The 19961-nt window shown below is 37.0% G+C and overlaps 2 protein-coding genes across 6 annotated transcripts; both read right to left on the reverse strand.

Moving 5' to 3' along the window:
* Positions 1 to 5: 5 nt before the first annotated feature.
* tmem184ba (transmembrane protein 184ba) lies at positions 6 to 9978 on the reverse strand. 3 transcript variants are annotated; one of them, XM_042735354.1, is made up of 11 exons: positions 9588 to 9978; positions 9255 to 9300; positions 8074 to 8295; positions 7824 to 7989; positions 4492 to 4582; positions 3866 to 3941; positions 3678 to 3769; positions 3398 to 3567; positions 2854 to 3048; positions 2107 to 2133; positions 6 to 1968 (listed from the first exon to the last, which is right to left on the reverse strand). In XM_042735354.1, exons 3-11 carry the CDS (start codon positions 8239 to 8241, stop codon positions 1739 to 1741), a joined length of 1215 nt encoding a protein of 404 aa, XP_042591288.1. In that variant the 5' UTR covers positions 8242 to 8295; positions 9255 to 9300; positions 9588 to 9978; the 3' UTR covers positions 6 to 1738. The 3 variants fall into 3 exon arrangements, with proteins under 3 accessions (XP_042591288.1, XP_042591286.1, XP_042591287.1); XM_042735352.1 differs by lacking the exon at positions 9255 to 9300; XM_042735353.1 differs by lacking the exons at positions 2107 to 2133; positions 9255 to 9300 and having other exon boundaries at positions 9588 to 9977.
* Positions 9979 to 10694: 716 nt separating this feature from the next.
* On the reverse strand, positions 10695 to 18292 carry LOC109053144 (casein kinase I-like). Of its 3 annotated transcripts, none has more exons than XM_019070563.2 (12): positions 18156 to 18292; positions 17973 to 18033; positions 17312 to 17408; positions 17109 to 17219; positions 16875 to 17023; positions 16039 to 16267; positions 15781 to 15951; positions 15544 to 15692; positions 15253 to 15451; positions 12646 to 12782; positions 12495 to 12564; positions 10695 to 11388 (listed from the first exon to the last, which is right to left on the reverse strand). In XM_019070563.2, exons 3-11 carry the CDS (start codon positions 17385 to 17387, stop codon positions 12532 to 12534), a joined length of 1254 nt encoding a protein of 417 aa, XP_018926108.1. In that variant the 5' UTR covers positions 17388 to 17408; positions 17973 to 18033; positions 18156 to 18292; the 3' UTR covers positions 10695 to 11388; positions 12495 to 12531. The 3 variants fall into 3 exon arrangements, with proteins under 3 accessions (XP_018926108.1, XP_018926107.1, XP_042591289.1); XM_019070562.2 differs by having other exon boundaries at positions 10695 to 11444; XM_042735355.1 differs by having other exon boundaries at positions 17973 to 18224.
* Positions 18293 to 19961: the final 1669 nt, after the last annotated feature.

A 19961-nucleotide genomic window follows, 5' to 3' on the forward strand; every position in this document is an offset into this window, starting at 1 on the left:
ACATATACAGACAAAAATTTTTTATTGTTCCTAGCCCAGAGCATCAAGGGAAAAAACAGAAGCAAAATCTTTGACATAGTAATACATAATGCTCTGTTTAAAATAACATGACAGTACAAAGAACGTCTTAGTGTAACTTCAAAATATGTTTCCACAAAATATATATATATATATATTTTTTTTAAACATAACAGCGCTTCCTATGTTACTTTAAACCAAGCTCTGAATAACAACGTACAGAAATAGCTTGCCAAAATGTTCTAGGATATTCAGATTTTTCCTAAATATACAAAACTGCTTAGTGCAAGTTACAACAATGTCTATATTATTAAAAGAAATCCTCCCCTTATAAAGAATACACTGCAAAAACACTAACATAACTATAAGCAGGTACCATACACACTCGTACTTGGTTCCAGCTGCTTTGTTTTTATACTGGCCTCTATTGTACCACTAAAAGCATAGGACAGTTAATAAGTAACTCCTAAGATGCTATCTAAGCTTCAAGCTTGGTCATCGAGGGCCTAGTGCTAGCTAAAGAGGTAAATGGCGGATGCTTCTGAAGAATGGGAGAGACTTTGGTGTGGCTCTCAAAGGATCAGTGATAACAGGCGTGTCCCATAACGATAAAGGGTGCAAACAGAGAGATATTCCTCCCTCTAGTGGGATATCTAGAAACAATACAGTACCTAATAAAAGGATAGCTCACCAAAACTGAACATTTTGTCATTTACTCACCCTCATGTATAATTTACTTTCAGTACAAAACTAAAGAAGGTATTCTGAAGTGTTTCTTTTAGTCCATAAATTGAAAAGTTTAATGTTGATGTTAACTTGTGTGTCTGCGTTTAGTTTAAGAATGACATGAAGGTGAATAAATGATGACAATTGTCATTTTTGGGTGATCTGTCCCTTTAAATTTTAAAATTATATACATTTCGCATTTCCATCGGATAACAGAATAAACTGATGGTACTTTACTGTTCTTTCTCAGTGAAATTCTAGCATACACTAAGAAGCGTAACCTAAATCTATTTTTAAACCACTTGGTTAACCCAGATAGATGCTTTCTCCTGCAGTGGTCCAGGACGGTCACACTATTATTTGTGCAAATATGCACCAGGCGAGTAATGTTCCAATTACAGCCTTAGTTATAATCCAGACCGCCTTAATCTGTAATCTTATCGTGGAACATCAACCGCTCCCCGTCCCTTGATTCATCCGTCAAAACAACAACAGCTGGTACTCTCTCTACCGTCACTGCGCTCTCTCATTCACAGTCGTACCCGCCCTTTAAATCACTGGGGAAGCTATAAACACTGTTGAAACAGAAGCAAAGGTGCACTTGAACTTGTAAATCAAAAACGGAACATTCCCACCAAACGGGGAGCCTCCAATACAAATATGCTGGGATGTCCAAAATCCCCCTATTTGAAACTACAAGCATAAAAAAATACATCAATCCAAACGCTGAAGTGTCAGACCACGTGGGTTTTCCAAATTTGGCTAATAAAGTATAAATGAATGTATTTTTTAATTCTCTGTATAAACATCAACATCAGACAAAAGCGCATCAGGATTTCTTTTCAAAACAACTATGCAAGTATAAGCAGCTTAATTTCAGATTCTACTGCGCTAGAACGTAACTACTTGCTTAAGATGGTCCTTTAATAACCTGTTCCTACGTTAACCTCATCATTACACTACCGCAGCAGTAAACGGTCCCTTATGGAGTACCTTAAAACTCATCATCGGAGCTAAGCAGCAGGGTTTTCTCATTGTCCCGGCCGCTCACGCAGCTGTGATTGCGGGATATGGGCGGTGCGGTGACCCCCTGCTCCAGGGTGGACTGCTGGGTGTACTGTTGGTAGGCTGGGGAGAAATTGTGGATGGCATCCTGAACCATGTCTCCAGGGTTCATGGTCTCCTTTAAGCTGCTGGAGATGCTTTTCATAGGGGCACAGCGACCTAGAAGAACGGAGAACTTAATTAGAGATTAAGGATGGTGGCATGAGAGCTTGACTTTTCAATTTTGGGTGAACTATCCCTTTAAGAGTCCACTGTCCCTGCAGGAGATGTGGTTTAAGATCAGGAACTGTAGCCTACCGTACTGTCCATATGTTGGAACAGGGCCTAAGAGTGCAGCATGAAAAGAAGAAACAAAGAAAAGATGGAAAGGGGCAGAAGGGTGGATGTGGTGCATGGGATGACCAAATAAAAATAAAGAGAAATTGAAAGCAAGATGTGGAAATATAAACAATAAAAAGCATTGAAATAATAGAAAAGAATGAATAGATTGAGGAATGAATGATTTACAGAAGAAAAGCAGAAGAAAAGAGAAAGTCAGCCATGACTTCTGAGCCATTATCATTGTGACAAAATGTTACGAGAATGACTGTTCTTGAAATCTCAATAAAACATGCCTCAATTAGGGAATAAATAAGTACAGCAGCAATTTTGTCACTTTATGTTAAAACTGCCCCGCTCTCAATATGCAAGTAAGGGGTCAGTAAGGTTTTTTTACTTTTGAAATAAATACTTTTATTCAGCAAGGATGGATTAAATTAATCAAAAGATATTAAAGCATTTATAATGTTAAAATGCATTTATTTCAAATAAATTTTCTACTCATTAAAAGTCCACAAAATATTAAGCAGCAAAACACATTTTTTACAAATGATATAAAAATATTTCACAATATTACCGTTTTTAACTGTAATTTTTTTGATCAAATAAATCACCTCAAACTTTTAACTGTAGTGTAAACTAGTCTTTTACATTGTTTTACATATATTAGAGGAAAAAAAACATGCCATTTGTTCATGAACAAAGCAACAAAGATGTAAAGCTCACCAAGGGAATCCAGTCTTTTGTCCATGTAGACCTTGTAGGTAAACGCATGTCGCAGGGCCAAGGCGGCAAAGAACATCTCGATGCAAATGATGAAGTTCTGGTATCCAGCTGCAACGGTTCCCTCGCCGACAGAAACCTCAGGAGAGCTGATCTGAGGAATCGCACCACATTTCTCCAAGATGGCCAGCAGCATGCCTGTAAGACCAGTGAGATCACAGTTTACCACTAGCTTTAAATAGTTAAAAAGTCTATATGAATGTGCATTCACAATTCCAATCCATTTCACAGAATATTCAACAAGAAGAAATTAAGGACTTGGTTTTATCCATAAAAACCTGACATCACATACAGAAGCCAAAAACAATAATTGGGCAACATAAATGCCTACTGACGTCAACTGGAAAAAAACAGTTATTTGAGGGGTGGAGCAGGTTTTGATGAAAATAATATGAAGACATTTTTTGCTTAATATGACCATTTATTGCAAATGGGGTCAATTTTGATTTCATGTTGACTTTAGTATTTCTATAGCTGTAGATCTAACCTTGCCAGAAGGAGAGGAAGATGACTGATTTGACCATGAAGAACTTGAGCATGGGCCTGTAGGGACTGAGGAGGTCTCGGGTGGAGAAGTAGAACAAGAAAAGGGCGTAGAGAGACAGGCTGACGGAGATATTGTAGATGATGGTCACATACAAGTAACCACTAGCAACACTGTGGGATCAGAAACAAAATTCTAAAATCAAAAATTCCGTTTTGGAATTTGAAATCTTGAGTATTAGTGAAAACAGTCACAGATCAGACAGCACACGAGAACCACATACTTGAAGTCCCCATCACGGTATTTCCCAAAGGCCTGCAGGATGACTGTAATCATGGCCATCAGGGGTTTTACCACACAGAACTGTAAAGTGGCCTGTAAAATGAATTAATGAACAAATTACTCAAACAATATCTGGAAACAAAAAGATAAATAGGAACAAGGATTTCGGAAAGTGTTCAATAAGCAAACCTGTTTGCAAAATCGAAGGAAGCCAATGGAGTAGGTCTTGCCCCAAAGACAACATGTTCCATAAATACAGCTGGACCTGCAGCAGAACAAAAACAGATTGGTTTCACATAAATATGTTAAGCTATTACTTAACTTAGGGTGCGTTTACACTTGTAGTTCAGTCATCTTGGTTCTTTTGACCTGAATCAAAAAAGAAAATTATATATTTAATCCCGCTTCACTAAGCGTTCACACTGTGATTTTTAAAACAAAACACCTGAAGATACAAGACAACAGGCATAAGGATAAGCTTGCAACCTGATTGGTCAACTTTCATGACTTTTATTAACAAACATCCAAAACTACTGTGTTCTGAGCTAAGAGCGCTCATGTACATGCAGTGTTTTTTATTTAGCTGATAACTCAAAAGGAGTTAATAAAATATGTGAAGGAGTTTGAATGGCAGCGTTCGCGCTAACAGAGCAATCGCACTAGATTTTATTTTAATCAAACCAAACCTGCCAAGTGTGAACACACACTTAAACACACCTGGAGTCTCATAAAACATCAGTAAGAACATTGATTTGACGCATGCTTTAAAAAGTTCTCACACAAAAGTATAAGTGGAAATGGAATATGACACTCACTCAATGGGTTTTCCTCTGATCTCAGCCATGATAGCGCTCTCTCCTCCAAGATATTCATAACACAGGCTCAAGAAGTTATAAATCACAAATGCTGAAAAAAAATGGATTGAATTAGCACTGAAATTATATCTTTATTTTACATGAGAGATTGAAGTCTGGTGATTACTTGCAAGTCTTCTCAGAAAACACATTTGGTAGTAAACCTCAATAGTTTAATCTCATACTGTGGCACACAGCAGACCTTTCTGACTAAATCCCATCATCAGTGTTTCACCAAACACCAACAAAAGACTTCTGCTAAACAATGCAGTGGTGCATGGCTAAAACATCCCTCGTGATGGTCTGGCCATGCCACGAATAAAAGAATTACAGTAACAGAATCTTTCATCCTTTGAGCACACCATGTGCTTTTCTAAATCAAAGATTATAGGACGCTCACAAAACTTACATTGATTTTTAACAGTCTTGTTATATTTACCATTCATTTTCTCCATTAGAGACTTCTTCAATTAAGAGATCTAAAGCATGAACCAAACCAACCAGATCCAATATTAATCACAAAATAACAAACTTTGATTTGACGTAATAAAGTACACTACCATTCAAAGTTTGGGATCTGTAAGGTTTCTGAAATGCTTTTGAAATCATTTTGGAACGACATGAGGGTGAGTAATTAATGACAGAATTTTCATTTTTGGGTGAACTATCCCTTTAAAGAAACTGTTTTCTAGTTGAATATAGTTTAAAATGTATTTTATTACTGTGAACATTTATTTTAAATAGAATTATATTACAACATTAAATATTTGGTCAAAAATTCTGTCAATTTTGATCTGTCTGAATAAAAGTATACATTTCCTTTAAAAAAGCTCACACTTTTGCTGCTTCTGAGGTGGGATATGGGTAAGGTTAGGGACAGGTTTGGTGGTATGGGTAAGTTTTAGGGTGGTTTAAGGTGTAAGGGATGGCTCAACAGTGTAATTACAGAAATTAATTACAGATTAATTACAAGTAGGTAATTTTAAAAATATAAGCAGAATGTAAAAACACGTATGTACACAATAAGTGCATACAATCAAATTATTTATTTAAATGTAAGTGCATAGTAGTTAAGGCCACTTAATACAAAGTGGGACCAAAAAGAATAACCTAACCAGCTACTATTAGCTATATTTGTAATGTAAAATAATTATTATCTTATGTTGTTTTTATAATCAAGTGTTAATCAATTTCACAAAAGTACTGCTATGAAACATTCCTATGTTATAATCTTAAATCTGTATCTTTATGAAGATAATTAATAGGATATTTATTTCCAGAACCCTATTAAATGCACTCTATTAAATCATTAATTTTGTGAGACTCCATTAGATCATTTCAAAGAACTGTGCCGATATTCACAGCATCCCCAGCGGGTGTTAATTTGTCCTTTTCCCTTGCTCTGTGGAGCAGTGTATGTGTGACAGTGGAGGTTGGAGCTCAGCTCTATATATAGCACGTGCACCCTACACTGCTGAGTCGGGAGTCAGACAGCAGTGCAGCTGAAGGTCTAGTGAGTCTGAAGAGTCTACAAAACCCTCCCCCCTCAAAACACATGGAAGCCTCAATACACCCAATTAAGAGAAATCAAAACTATCCAAACATTTATCTGTGAATGAAACATTTACAACCAAGCAAGAACTAAAATGAATTAATCATTTAAAAACCAACCAATCTGAATATTGCTATGGCACAGTACCAGTGTTATTCTAAGCATCCCTGAAATACTATTACAGTGTTGTTAATATTTTGAATAAGATTTTATTTTTTTTATATTTTTCTGTCTTATTTTAATTATAGTTTTTTAGTACAGTTTTAGTCATCGTGATGCATGTTTGACATTTTTATTAGTTTTCTATATAGTTTATTTAGTTTTAGTTTTGTTACCAAAATGAGACATTTAGACATTTTGCCTCGGCAGCTAGCGGGAATAATATTCAGTTTAAAATGTAGTTCAAATTCAAGCTTATGTTTATATATATATATATATATATATATATATATATATATATATATAATATATATATATATATATATATATATATATATATATATATATATATATATATATATATATACAGTACAGACCAAAAGTTTGGAAAGATTACTATTTTTTAATGTTTTTGAAAGAAGTCTCTCTTCTGCTCATCAAGCCTGCATTTATTTGATCAAAAATACAGAAAAAAAATGTAATATTGTGATATATTATTACAATTTAAAGTATATTTTTTTAAATGTATTATACTTTAAATTATCATTTATTTCTGTGATGCAAAGCTGAATTTTTAGGATCATTATCACATGATCCTTTAGAAATCATTCTAATATGATGATTCATTATCAAAGTTGGAAACAGTTTGCTGCTTAATATTTTTTTCAGAACATGTGATACTTTTTTAGGATACTTTGATGAATAAAAAGTAAAAAAAAAGAGAAGCTATGTTTTTAAAATATAAATATTTTTGTAATAACAATATACACTACTGGTCAGTAATTTGGGGTCAGTAATTGATTTTTTTTTCTTTTTTTTTTTTTTAAATAAAATCAATACTTTTATTCAGCAAGGATGTGTTAAATTGATAAAAAGTGATAGTAAAGAAAATATATTATTAGAATATATATTATTAGAATTATTTTTTTATTTTGAATAAATGCAGTTCTTTTTAACCTTTTATTCATCAAATATATTAGACAGCAGAACTGTTTCCAACACTCATAATAAATCAGAATATTAGAATGATTTCTAAATGATCATGTGATAGACTGGATGTTACATGTGACACTGAAGGCTGGAGTAATGGTGCTGAAAATTCAGCTTTGCATCACAGGAATAAATTCTTTTTTTTAAGTATATTCAAATAGAAAACTATTATTTTAAGTTGTAATAATATTTCACAATATTACTGTTTTTTCTGTATTTTCGATCAAATAAATGCAGGCTTGGTGAGCAGAAGAAACTTCTTTCAAAAACATAAAAAATAGTAATGTTTCCAAACTTTTGGTCTGTACTGTATATATATTATTTCAGCTAAATGTTAAAGTAATAAAAATGGTTTTAGATTTAGTCAACAATAACAACCATGCACTGTACTAGTTTGGTGTCAAATGAGCACCTGGTTTATTAGTTTATCCATGTGCATCTGCTCCACTGATGTTACTATGCAACAATCGCTTCTGGAAATCCCAGCTGACTACGGATCCAGATCCAGAGAGCCTCTCAGGCAGCATAGATGTCGTGTTTAATGCTCCAGGCGCAAAAACAGCTTAAAAAAAAAAAAAAAAAAGAGGCCTACCCTCATAGCAATCCCTGACTGTGTCGAAGTACACATAGTACTGGTCGTTGGTAAAGAAGAGAAGGCTGAGCCAGGAGTCAAAGGCATAGATGGGTACGATGAAAAGGATGCGCACTATGTGCCTCTGCTCCTTGGGAGAGCTGTAGTAACGCAAATGCATGTAGATCTGCAAAAAATCAAATGTAAACACATTGAAATACACTGACTTGAGTTTTGATTCTCAGGCCCAGCTGGTTAAGGTGTTGTTTACCTGGTGGCAGGTGAGCAGAAGTGCTGTCCACACAAAGAAGCCTGACACTGCCTGGGCTGTGGTTGTCATGAGAAAAATGGGCTTCTCTGGAGTGAGCAGAGGAGCTTCTGGTAACCAGGAGATGTTGGGGCCAGTAGGAGCCATTGTGGCTAGTGAACCAGGAGCCATCCCGACAACTTCCTCCCCAAAATGATCAGACAATGGCACGTCACGTCTCAAAAGCTGTGGCGATAGAGATTGGATGTTAAAATCAGTGGGAATCAAACATGCCGAAGAAGGGTGTGTAAAGTAGAAAAGTGATGTACTGGAACGATATTTACTTTAAAAATGCCATGAAAATGAATCAGAGGACAGGAATGAGGTCTGTTAAACAATATGACATCAGACACCATGAATCATTTCACAGTAATATGGTGCAAGATAATGTGGGCAAGCAGAGAAATGAAACTAAAATCAGCCAGAGGTTATAGACACAATATAACGGAAGTAGAAACAGATCTTTTCTCGATATGGTGATTCGAGTGAAATGGGTTATCGAAAAAAAAAAAAAAACAGTAGGGTGTGGACTTGGTTCTAACCATCATTTGTTGGTTGGATGGAGGCAAATCAGAATGTGAACTTTAGGTCAACTGTAAGAAATGGAAAGTGTTTAAGTGAACAAAACAATTGTAGAAGGCTGGCATGCGTCACTAGAGAGAAGTCTACGGTTTCAATGGATGACTGAATTATTATGATATTTGGATTAAAAATGACAAGGTCAACTTTTAATGAAACGTAAGATTGGATGAATCGTTCACCATGAAGTCAATAATATGCATTAGGGAATAGGGTGAATTTTTATTTCATGCTTTAATGAAATGGCATGAACATTTTTATAACCCCTAAAATGCTTGAGAATTAAAAAGTGTGGCTGTATTCAGACATGAAAAATGGTTACACCACTATACATAAGCACTTACTGTAACTTAAAACAGGCCAAGGACCATTTAGGTTTGCTGAAAGTGGGTTTAATTTTTGTATTTACAAAGTATGAAGAACAGGAAATTATGTTTATCCATATGTCTTTATCCATATATGTGTGTATCTCACATCTTCATTGTTTACACCAACTTAAAGCTAACTTTATGATTTTTTATTTTAATTTGTATCTTATACTTTATAGTTTTGTCATATTTACTCACTCTAATGTTGTTCAAATCTGTATGACGTTCTTTACTTTTGTGTTTTCTGCAACACAGATGTAGATAGAAGAAAAGATGAAAACAATGAAATTCAACACTGACTGGTGAGAAAACACACGTTTGAATCAACATGAGGATACAATTACACAGTTTTAATTATTGGGTAAAACCGTAAATCATATGTTGAATGCATGCAAAGTTTACTTTTTGTGTTATATGTTGATCTTATTTGCAGAGCATCGTAAATGTAGTTGAGTCACATAACGTTAGCTGAAGTTCACCCTAAAATTAGCAAGGAAAAGTATCTACAAACTAGAAAAACGGGCAACTTACCAATAACATAAACGCACATTTAAAACCATTCGCCGTGCACAAAGGAAAACAAATGAGAAGCAATTCGGCCTTAATTGTTTAAAGGCATCGCTGCTGGCCGTCATCCATGTTTATATTCCAGCGCCGTTGATCTCTGCTGGAAAATCTGCGCTCCGTGCTTTTTTTATTTGTTCCCATGTAATAATTCACCACGTCTTTGGACCGTTTCCAGTGTATTCGCTACTCTTCTGAAGGATTTTACCTACAGTCTTAGTTGGATTGCCGTTGAAAGGCAGTTCCTTCCCTCCCAACTCCCCTTGAGTTCAATAAAATCTCTCGCGGATTAGACTAACGGGGATAAAAGTGGAAAGCTGCTGTGAAGTCTGCTACAACAACACGCAGCTTTGTTTTTTTGTTTTTTCTAAAATGGACTGTAGTTTTAGAAACTTCAAAATAAAAGTCCTTGCTCAGTGACGCAATTTGCAGTAAATAATGCATTTTTTAAGAATTACGTAATACTGTTTATTGTGGACCAATGTTTTTAGAAATATAAATTGGAATAAAGCTTGGCGTATTTGTGAAATATACTGTTTAAATAATAAAGTAAAAGCGGTTATATTTAAAAAATTTACATGGTGTATATCCAGCTAAAAGTGTGCTAGAGAGATTTCATTTGGATATTGATTATTCCTGTGATGTTTGTTCAATGGAAAAGTAGTCTATTTTCCATCTGTTTTGTAATTGTGTATACACGAGGATTTTCTGGGTGGATCTGAAAAAATTTAAAAAGAAAACAAATAGTATATTATATTCAAGTAAAAAAAATTTGATGTATGTATTATTCCAGTGAAAATAATAATTAAACTTTACTCGTACAACTTTTTATTATTTTGGGAAAATTTCACATACATTACACATTTACATACATATAAAGTGTTACATACCACTTGTATGTATTGTGTTTTTGTATTTTTTACAATGTTTACATATATTTTGATCTTGTTTTATAAGACAACCAATGCAGTTTTAATAATCCTTTCAGAGGGGTGAACTGGAATTAAACAGCTCTCGTTACTTTTTACACAAGCTTTTTTTTTTTTAAAGAAATGAAATAAGTTCACAAGGTTCGATAGCTTATGTGTGTTTATTTATAAATGAGGTTTTTATGGCTAATGTCAATGCAGGAGTCTTCATATCAAATTACACCACATTGTTCAGCTGTTTAATTGTAAGAGTGGAATTCAGGTCTTTAATAATGCTCAAATTGATCTTTAGGTTAGTTCACTACAGCCAATATTTCAATCAATCTCTCCAACAATTCAGATGTCATCTGTTCAGTGTACAATCTTGACACATCCATTCAGTGATGTCTACAGCTCAAACACCGGTTTGACTGGAAACAACATTCTTGGAAATTCTTAACTTTTGCATATTTAATACTTAACATGGAAAAGATGGTTCCACGAAACCTCATACATCAGTAAGGTGTCAACATACAACACTTTTTGTGCAAGGGATATATTTGTTACACTCTATCAATATTCAATTTTAACTTTACAGTCCAACAAGCAAGTCCATTTATCCCGGCATTTCAGACAAAACAGAGAACAACCAGAGCCTTCATCAGGTCGCGGGTAAAAATTCTCTTTTCCACTTCCACCGTTCGAGTCTTGTGATCCTCTTAAAACTATATCTATCCACTGTCCACATGCGTCCGTATCATCGATGTCTCATTCCAACAGCAACAACCTGCAGTGCGTGAGGACGGGGGAGCACTTTGTCCATTACAAAAATGTGGTTCCTTTCTTTCTGCTTCTTGCCTCTGTCGCACATAGAAAGATGAATATAAATGCTTTAGGGGAGTTGTCTGTTGTAATCCTGCAAAACGATGGTTGAGTCAATGACAAATGTAATGTAATGTAATTTATTCCTGGCAAAGCTTAATTTTCAGCAACCATTACTCTAGTCTTCAGTGTCACATGATCCTTCAGAAATTGTTATAATGCTGATTTAATGCTCAAAAAACTTCTTAATAGTTTGTGAAACTGTGACATGTCTTTACTGTCCCTTTTGATCAATTGAATGCATCCTTACTGAATGTTTAATGAATTATTCATTTATAAATATCAGTTTTTAGGGGGTTATATCACTTCCTATATCACAACCTTAACTAACCATCCCTATCCTAACCGTCATATAAAAGGTCTCATTGATATTAGACACTGAACTGAGCAAACAATATGAGGATCTGCATGTGTCCTTTCTCTGATGTCGTTAAAGCAGCAAGCCCCAAGAAGCTGTGGTTTACAGTGAATTTATAACAGCTAAGGGGTGTTGTTAGGCACAAGGTTTCACAGAATAATAGGGAGCAAATAAAGTGTAATGATATAAATAAAAACAGCATTCTTCCACCAATCAATGTAGTTCCTCCGAAACAATTGTGGTTCCAACAAAGTGGTTGCTGAGCAACACACAGAAGTAAACAAAGGTATGTTTGCAGTGTAATTTACAACAGCTTTGAATGAGGCTCAGCCAATCAGAATCAAGAACCAGAACTATCTGTTTTATAATTCCTGTTTTGTCCTTCAAGTTTCTGCATGTTGGTTGCAACATATCACTTTGATCTGGTGGACAATTTTTTTATATGTATATAATTATATTATAAATGCTTCACTACTATTCTCCTAAGAAATAATAAGAGAATATGCCAAAACACTTTTTACCTTTTTTCTTTACTATGATATCAGGACAGTTGTATTTCCCTGACATTTATGACTTCATCTCCCCAAAAAATATCCAAATGAATTTTCATTCAGAAATTAAAACCATGCTCATCATAGAGGAGGTGTATTGTGTGTATGAAAAATCATTACGCATAAGAATTGCAGTTCAATACATTTTTGAATAAATGAAAAAATCCAGACCAACCTCCTAAAAACAGTAAATGACAGAGAACTTGCAGAGCTCATTTCCCCATGTGTTCGAATGGAACGCTGACCTGTGTAGGGGAGACAGAGACGGGTCAGAACAAAAACAAATATCAGCGAATTAAGCAAAGAACCAGTACGTGAACGGAAACCTGTGGGGGGGTGATGCGAATCTGATCGTGACGGAGAGGGAGGTCAGGGGAGGCATTGGCAGGAGCGCCGCGGTGCAGCCTTAAACACACTCTCCTTTCCCGCTCAGCTCCTCGGCCTGCTCTTGGAGATGCGTTCCCTGAGAGACAAAAAAACTGGTGCGTTTTAAAGGGATACTCCACCCCAAAATGAAAATTGTCATTAATCACTTACCCCCATGTCGTTCCAAACTTGTAAAAGCTCGTAAATTTTGGATGAAAACCTGGAGGCTTGAGACTGTCCCATAGACTGCCAAGTAAATAACAGTGTCAAGGTCCATAAAAGGTATGAAACCCGTCATCCGAATACTCCATCTGCTATCAGACGTGTAATCTGGGTTATATGAAGCAACGGGAACACTTTTTCTAAGCAAAGAAAACAAAAACAATGACTTTATCTAACAATTCCTTTGTCAACAGTCTCCTCTGTGTCTCACCATATCACCGTATGCTGTGTATGCTATTCTGTGTCATCCGCGCCACAAGGATGCGCTGTTACATTTCAAATCAAAGCTGAATACACGTAGGAACAGTGCATCCTTGTGGCGCGGATGATACAGAAGAGCACACGCAGCATACGGTGATACGGAGAGACACAGAGGAGAATTGCTGAATAAAGTCGTTATTTTTGTTTTCTTCGCTTACAAAAAGTATTCCTGTCGCTTCATATAACCCAGATTGCACGTCTGATGACAGATGGAGTATACTGATGACGACTTTCATACCTTTTATGGACCATGACACTGTTATTTACAAACCCGATTCCAAAAAAGTTGGGACACTGTACAAATTGTGAGTAAAAAAGGAATGGAATAATTTACAAATCTCATAAACTTATATTTTATTCACAATAGAATATAGATAACATATCAAATGTTGAAAGTGAGACATTTTGAAATGTCATGCCAAATATTGGCTCATTTTGGATTTCATGAGAGCTACACACCCCAAAAAGTTGGGACAGGTAGCAATAAGAGGCCGGAAAAGTTAAATGTGCATATAAGAAACAGCTGGAGAACCAATTAGCAACTTATTAGGTCAATTGGCAACATGATTGGGTATAAAAAGAGCCTCTCAGAGTGGCAGTGTCTCTCAGAAGTCAAGATGGGCAGAGGATCACCAATTTCCCCAAATCCCGCCGTCAAAAATAGTGGAGCAGAAAGGAGTTTCTCAGAGAAAAATTGAAAAGAGTTTTAAGTTATCATCATCTACAGTGCATAATATCATCCAAAGATTCAGAGAATCTGGAACAATCTTTGTGCGTTAGGGTAAAGGTGGAGAACCATACTGGATGCCCGTGATCTTCGGGCCTTTAGACGGCAGGAATGCTACTGTAATGGAAATCACAACATGGGCTCAGGAATACTTCCAGAAAACATTGTCGTAGAACACAATCCACCGTGCCATTCGCTGTTGCTGGCTAAAACTCTATAGGTCAAAAAATAAGCCATATCTAAACATGATCCAGAAGCGCAGGTGTTTTCTCTGGACCAAGGCTCATTTAAAATGGACTGTGGCAAAGTGGAAAACTGTTCTGTGGTCAGACGAATCAAAATTTGAAGTTCTTTTTGGAAAACTGGGACGCCATGTCATCTGGACTAAAGAGGAAAAGGACAACCCAAGTTGTTATCAGCGCTCAGTTCAGAAGCCTGCATCACTGATGGTATGGGGTTGCATGAGTGCGTGTGGCATGGGCAGCTTACACATCTGCAAAGGCACCATCAATGCTGAAAGGTATATCCAATTCTAGAACAACATATGCTCCCAACCAGACGTCGTCTCTTTCAGGGAAGACCTTGCATTTTTCAACATGACAATGCCAGACAACATACTGCAATTACAACATCATGGCTGCGTAGAAGAAGGATCCGGGTACTGAAATGGCCAGCCTGCAGTCCAGATCTTTCACCCGTAGAAAACATTTGGCGCATCATAAAGAGGAAGATGCGACAAAGAAGACATAAGACAGATAAGCAACTAGAAGCCTGTATTAGACAAGAATGGGACAAAATTCCTATTCCTAAACTTGAGCAACTTGTATCCTTAGTCCCCAGACGTTTGCAGACTGTTATAAAAAGAAGAGGGGATGCCACACAGTGGTAAACATGGCCTTGTCCCAACTTTTTTGAGATGTGTTGATGCCATGAAATTTAAAATCAACTTATTTTTCCCTTAAAATTTTACATTTTCTCAGTTTAAACATGTGATATGTCATCTATGTTGAATTCTGAATAAAATATTGAAATTCGAAACTTCCACATCATTGCATTCTGTTTTTATTCACAATTTGTACAGTGTCCCAACTTTTTTGGAATCGGGTTTGTACTTGGCAGTCTATGGGACAGTCACAGGCCTCCAGGTTTTCATCCAAAATATCTTAAATTGTGTTCCGAAGATGAACAGAGCTTTTACAGGTTTTGAACGACATGGGGGTATTTGATTAATGACAAAATTTTCCTTTTGGGGTGGAGTATCCCTTTAAGTGCTGATTTCAATAACAAACAGCAAAGAAGGTCAGGCAGATGCGCTTTCATAAGGAAGAGAAGCCACATACTTCATCCTCAGACTCACCAGACTGTGGCACACGGGAGACAGGTGTTGAGCTGGCGGGGTCTGGGCCATTGCGGACCCTATTAGGGGCCGGGAGGTTGGGGCCAGAGGGCAAAGCACGAGCCGCAGAACCCGGCGGTCCGCCTCCAGTCCTCTCATCCCTCTCCTCTCCCTCTCCCCTCTGCTCCTTCTCTTTATCTTCTGCTGTCCTGCTGGAACCCTGACACAGTCAGAAAAACCCCCAAGGTGAGCAATATAATGTACATTTGAACTGCACCGCAAAAAATCATGCAAAATGTTTAAAGAACATACAAATTTCAGCATGTTCCAGTCAAACACATAGTCATATGAAAATCCCTGTCTGTGGAAAAGATTCCTGAACAGCTGTCTCAGGTACGAGTAGTCAGGTTTGTCATCGAACCGGAGTGAGCGGCAGAAGTTCATGTAGGTTGAAAATTCAGCTAGAGATGTATTAAAGAAAGAGAACAGCGTTAAACGAGAAATTGAATTTGATATGATTTTCCAGCTGTTCAAATTGCATCTACTCACATGGATAGCCCTTGCAAAGAACCTCAATGGGGGTTGACATCTTTTTCTCACTGATTCGCTCATACTTTTGTCTTTTAGTAGCTGCTTTGAGGCCTTGCCAGGGCAGAGAACCCAAGTTAAAGTACATAAGCACATAGCCAAGGGACTCGAGATCATCCCGTCGAGATTGCTCTGTGGAAACAAAAGTAAATACACTGTAGAATAACCCAAAATAAAGAGTCTATTTTTATCAACAGAATGCATTTCAGGGGCCCTTACCAATGCCCAAATGAGTGTTAATGGAGGCATAACGGGCAGTGCCAGTCAAGTTCTTGTTCTCACGATACGGGATGTGCTGATGTGTGCGGGCGTCACGATACTTTTTAGCCAAGCCGAAGTCTATGATGTAGACCAGGTTTCCCTTCTTGCCAAGCCCCATCAGGAAATTATCAGGTTTAATGTCTCTGTGAATGAAGTTCTTGGAGTGGATGTACTCGATTCTGCTGATCTGAAAAAAATCAACATAAAACAAATCGAAAACAATTGTCCCTATGTATAAAATCTATATGTATTTTAATTGATTAAATTTTTTTCTGGGCTAAAATAATGTTTTGGCACGACAGTTTAGGAGGTTTTATGTAGTTTTTCCTCTGAACATTACAAAAATTAAGCAAAAGCTTAAATTCTGCAGCAAGGCTTTCAAATAATCAACTAGATTTTTACATCAAAATTTTGCATATAAATTTCATTATTTTAATATGGTAAAAACTTGCATTTATGACCATAGAGCATTAAAGGTAGCTGCCATTGCACTGCTATTGAATTGCTATGGTATTCAAAGTGGTTTTAAGTACATTGCTATGCAGTTGCTAGGTTGTTCTGGAAATTTATGATATTCCGATCCCGTATAGGTCCCTCTTCCATTATAAACCTATAGGAATTTTGCCCTTTTTCTCCATCAAGTTTTTACACGTACAATAGTAACAGAATGCTTCCTTCAAAGTGTCACATCTATTTTGGGCAAGGGTTTGTCCAAATAACTATCCCTAAGTATGAGTGATAATATAATTTTTTTTCCTTTAAGATCTTGTTTATATATTTTTCAATGCAATTACCATCTGGTCTGCCAGGAGCAGGACTGTTTTAAGTGTGAATTTCCTTGAGCAGAAGTTGAACAGATCTTCCAAGCTTGGACCCAGGAGCTCCATCACCATGACATTGTAGTCCCCTTCAGCACCACACCATTTGATCGAGGGAATACCCACTAAGGTTGAAAGGAGATTGAAGAGCCATGTCTAGAAAGCCATTTGCAGCATCAAAAACGAAAACGGAAGGAAATCAGTTCTCACCTCCACCTTGCATCATCTTATAGAACTTGCTCTCAATATGTAACTGTGGATGTTTAGTCTTCACACTCTCCAGTTTAATGGCTACCTCCTCTCCTGACGTGATGTTTGCACCTGCAAGATTTTATTTTTACATCATCAGGGCACCACACTTTCATGAAATCTACATCAGTAGCCAATTCATGTAAATCATATATACATTTTACCCAAGTAAATGTCACCAAAGGAGCCACTTCCAATCTTTCGCCCAAGACGGTATTTACTCCCAACACGTAACTCCATGATACCTCCCCTAAAAGCAGCCTTGGAGTCATACAAAATGTTAGTATGATGTAGATCAAATACATTAGTCCCATACAATTACAGATCTGCATTTCAGCACACAGCAGATGTAAATATCAGGCTCACTTCAGCATTCCTTCCATGATTCTCACCAGCTCAGATGTAATTCACATTTCAGACTAAAAAAAAAAAAAAAAGGCTGCAAATGCAGTCAGCACTGGCAGCCATGCATCTAACATCTGACATCTGAGTCATGTGATCCGAACGCAGTTGCTGTTCAATTCCTACGAACTTGCAACGAACAGGTTAATATTTAGTCGCTGATTATTGCAAACTATAAGCGTTCGAATGAGACATTGAAAATTACCCATTTTCGTGAGTGTTTTATGGCGTTTGCATAATTGAACACATAAATGTCTTCAGCGATTTTCAGCCAATTTTGTAGCAGCCGCACCCAAGACCATGTTGATCCCGAGATTTCACAAACTGTTCATACTGCTGACATTAACATTTATTCAGGACAGCTAAACGAATCCTAAAGACTCATGTCCTGATACGACCTTAAAGCAGGAACATCTTTCTTACCTAACGTGAGGTGGTGGAAAAGTGAGGCTGGTCGACAGGCTTGCGCTCGTAAGACAGGACCCTGGACAGCGAAGAGTGCAAGCGTAATTTTAAACGTCTCATCACAAATGTAATTCCAACCACTACTTTCCTCCTCAGATTTTAAATCCCTGATTTCATATCTCAGCACATGGATTGACCTACTTGCATTAGCGGGCTAGCGAGCAGCAGCCTCCCTTGTTTGTATCCCAGCGCACTTCTCACAGAAATGATGTCATTCACACACTAGCGGAAGGACCCGGATCACTTCAAGGGGCCGCGCGCTTGACGTGCGTACGCAGCCTCTCTTCTATCCACACGCGAGGAATTACGAGGCTCTTTTTTATTATCAGCGAAACGGTCTTTTCTATATTATTCTTATTTAAAAAAAAAAAAAAAAAAATTAAACTTTTTTTGAATTATGGTAAAGACGTACTATTAAAAAAGATACAATTATTGCGGATTAAGAAACTGATTTTGATAACCATACTCTGGTACCTTACGTATGTTATGTACGTATCGGATTTCAAATTATTTTAACACACAATTATTTAAATACACACACACACACATATACACACATATACAAGGAAAAAAAAAAGAAATAAATATCTTCTCAAAAAATTTGCATATTGTGAAAAAGTTCATTATTTTCCATAATGTAATGATAAAAATTAAACTTTCATATATTTTAGATTCCTTGCACACCAACTGAAATATTTCAGGTCTTTTATTGTTTTAATACTGATGATTTTGGCATACAGCTCATGAAAACCCAAAATTCCTATCTCAAAAAATTAGCATATTTCATCCGACCAATAAAAGAAAAGTGTTTTTAATACAAAAAAAGTCACACCTTCAAATAATTATGTTCAGTTATGCACTCAATACTTGGTCGGGAATCCTTTTGCAGAAATGACTGCTTCAATGCGGCGTGGCATGGAGGCAATCAGCCTGTGGCACTGCTGAGGTGTTATGGAGGCCCAGGATGCTTCGATAGCGGCCTTAAGCTCATCCAGAGTGTTGGGTCTTGCGTCTCTCAACTTTCTCTTCACAATATCCCACAGATTCTCTATGGGGTTCAGGTCAGGAGAGTTGGCAGGCCAATTGAGCACAGTAATACCATGGTCAGTAAACCATTTACCAGTGGTTTTGGCACTGTGAGCAGGTGCCAGGTCGTGCTGAAAAAACGAAATCTTCATCTCCATAAAGCTTTTCAGCAGATGGAAGCATGAAGTGCTCCAAAATCTCCTGATAGCTAGCTGCATTGACCCTGCCCTTGATAAAACACAGTGGACCAACACCAGCAGCTGACATGGCACCCCAGACCATCACTGACTGTGGGTACTTGACACTGGACTTCAGGCATTTTGGCATTTCCTTCTCCCCAGTCTTCCTCCAGACTCTGGCACCTTGATTTCCGAATGACATGCAAAATTTGCTTTCATCCGAAAAAAGTACTTTGGACCACTGAGCAACAGTCCAGTGCTGCTTCTCTGTAGCCCAGGTCAGGTGCTTCTGCCGCTGTTTCTGGTTCAAAAGCACACGCCTGTGCACGGTGGCTCTGGATGTTTCTACTCCAGACTCAGTCCACTGCTTCCGCAGGTCCCCCAAGGTCTAGAATCAGTCCTTCTCCACAATCTTCCTCAGGGTCGGTCCCGGTCGCCTCTTCTCGTTGTGCAGCGTTTTTTTTTCCACACTTTTTCCTTCCCATAGACTTCCCACTGAGGTGCCTTGATACAGCACTCTGGGAACAGCCTATTCGTTCAGAAATTTCTTTCTGTGTCTTACCCTCTCGCTTGAGAGGGTAATGTTTTATATATATATATATATATATATATATATATATATATATATATATATATATATATATATATATATATATATATATATACATAAAACATTATTCACGTATTTGCTCATTTGGTACGTAGCCGTGTAATAACTGGGATTACATACAGTCATTATTGC

Source organism: Cyprinus carpio, chromosome B12 (genome assembly GCF_018340385.1).
Source record: "Cyprinus carpio isolate SPL01 chromosome B12, ASM1834038v1, whole genome shotgun sequence".
Classification (NCBI taxonomy): domain Eukaryota; kingdom Metazoa; phylum Chordata; class Actinopteri; order Cypriniformes; family Cyprinidae; genus Cyprinus; species Cyprinus carpio.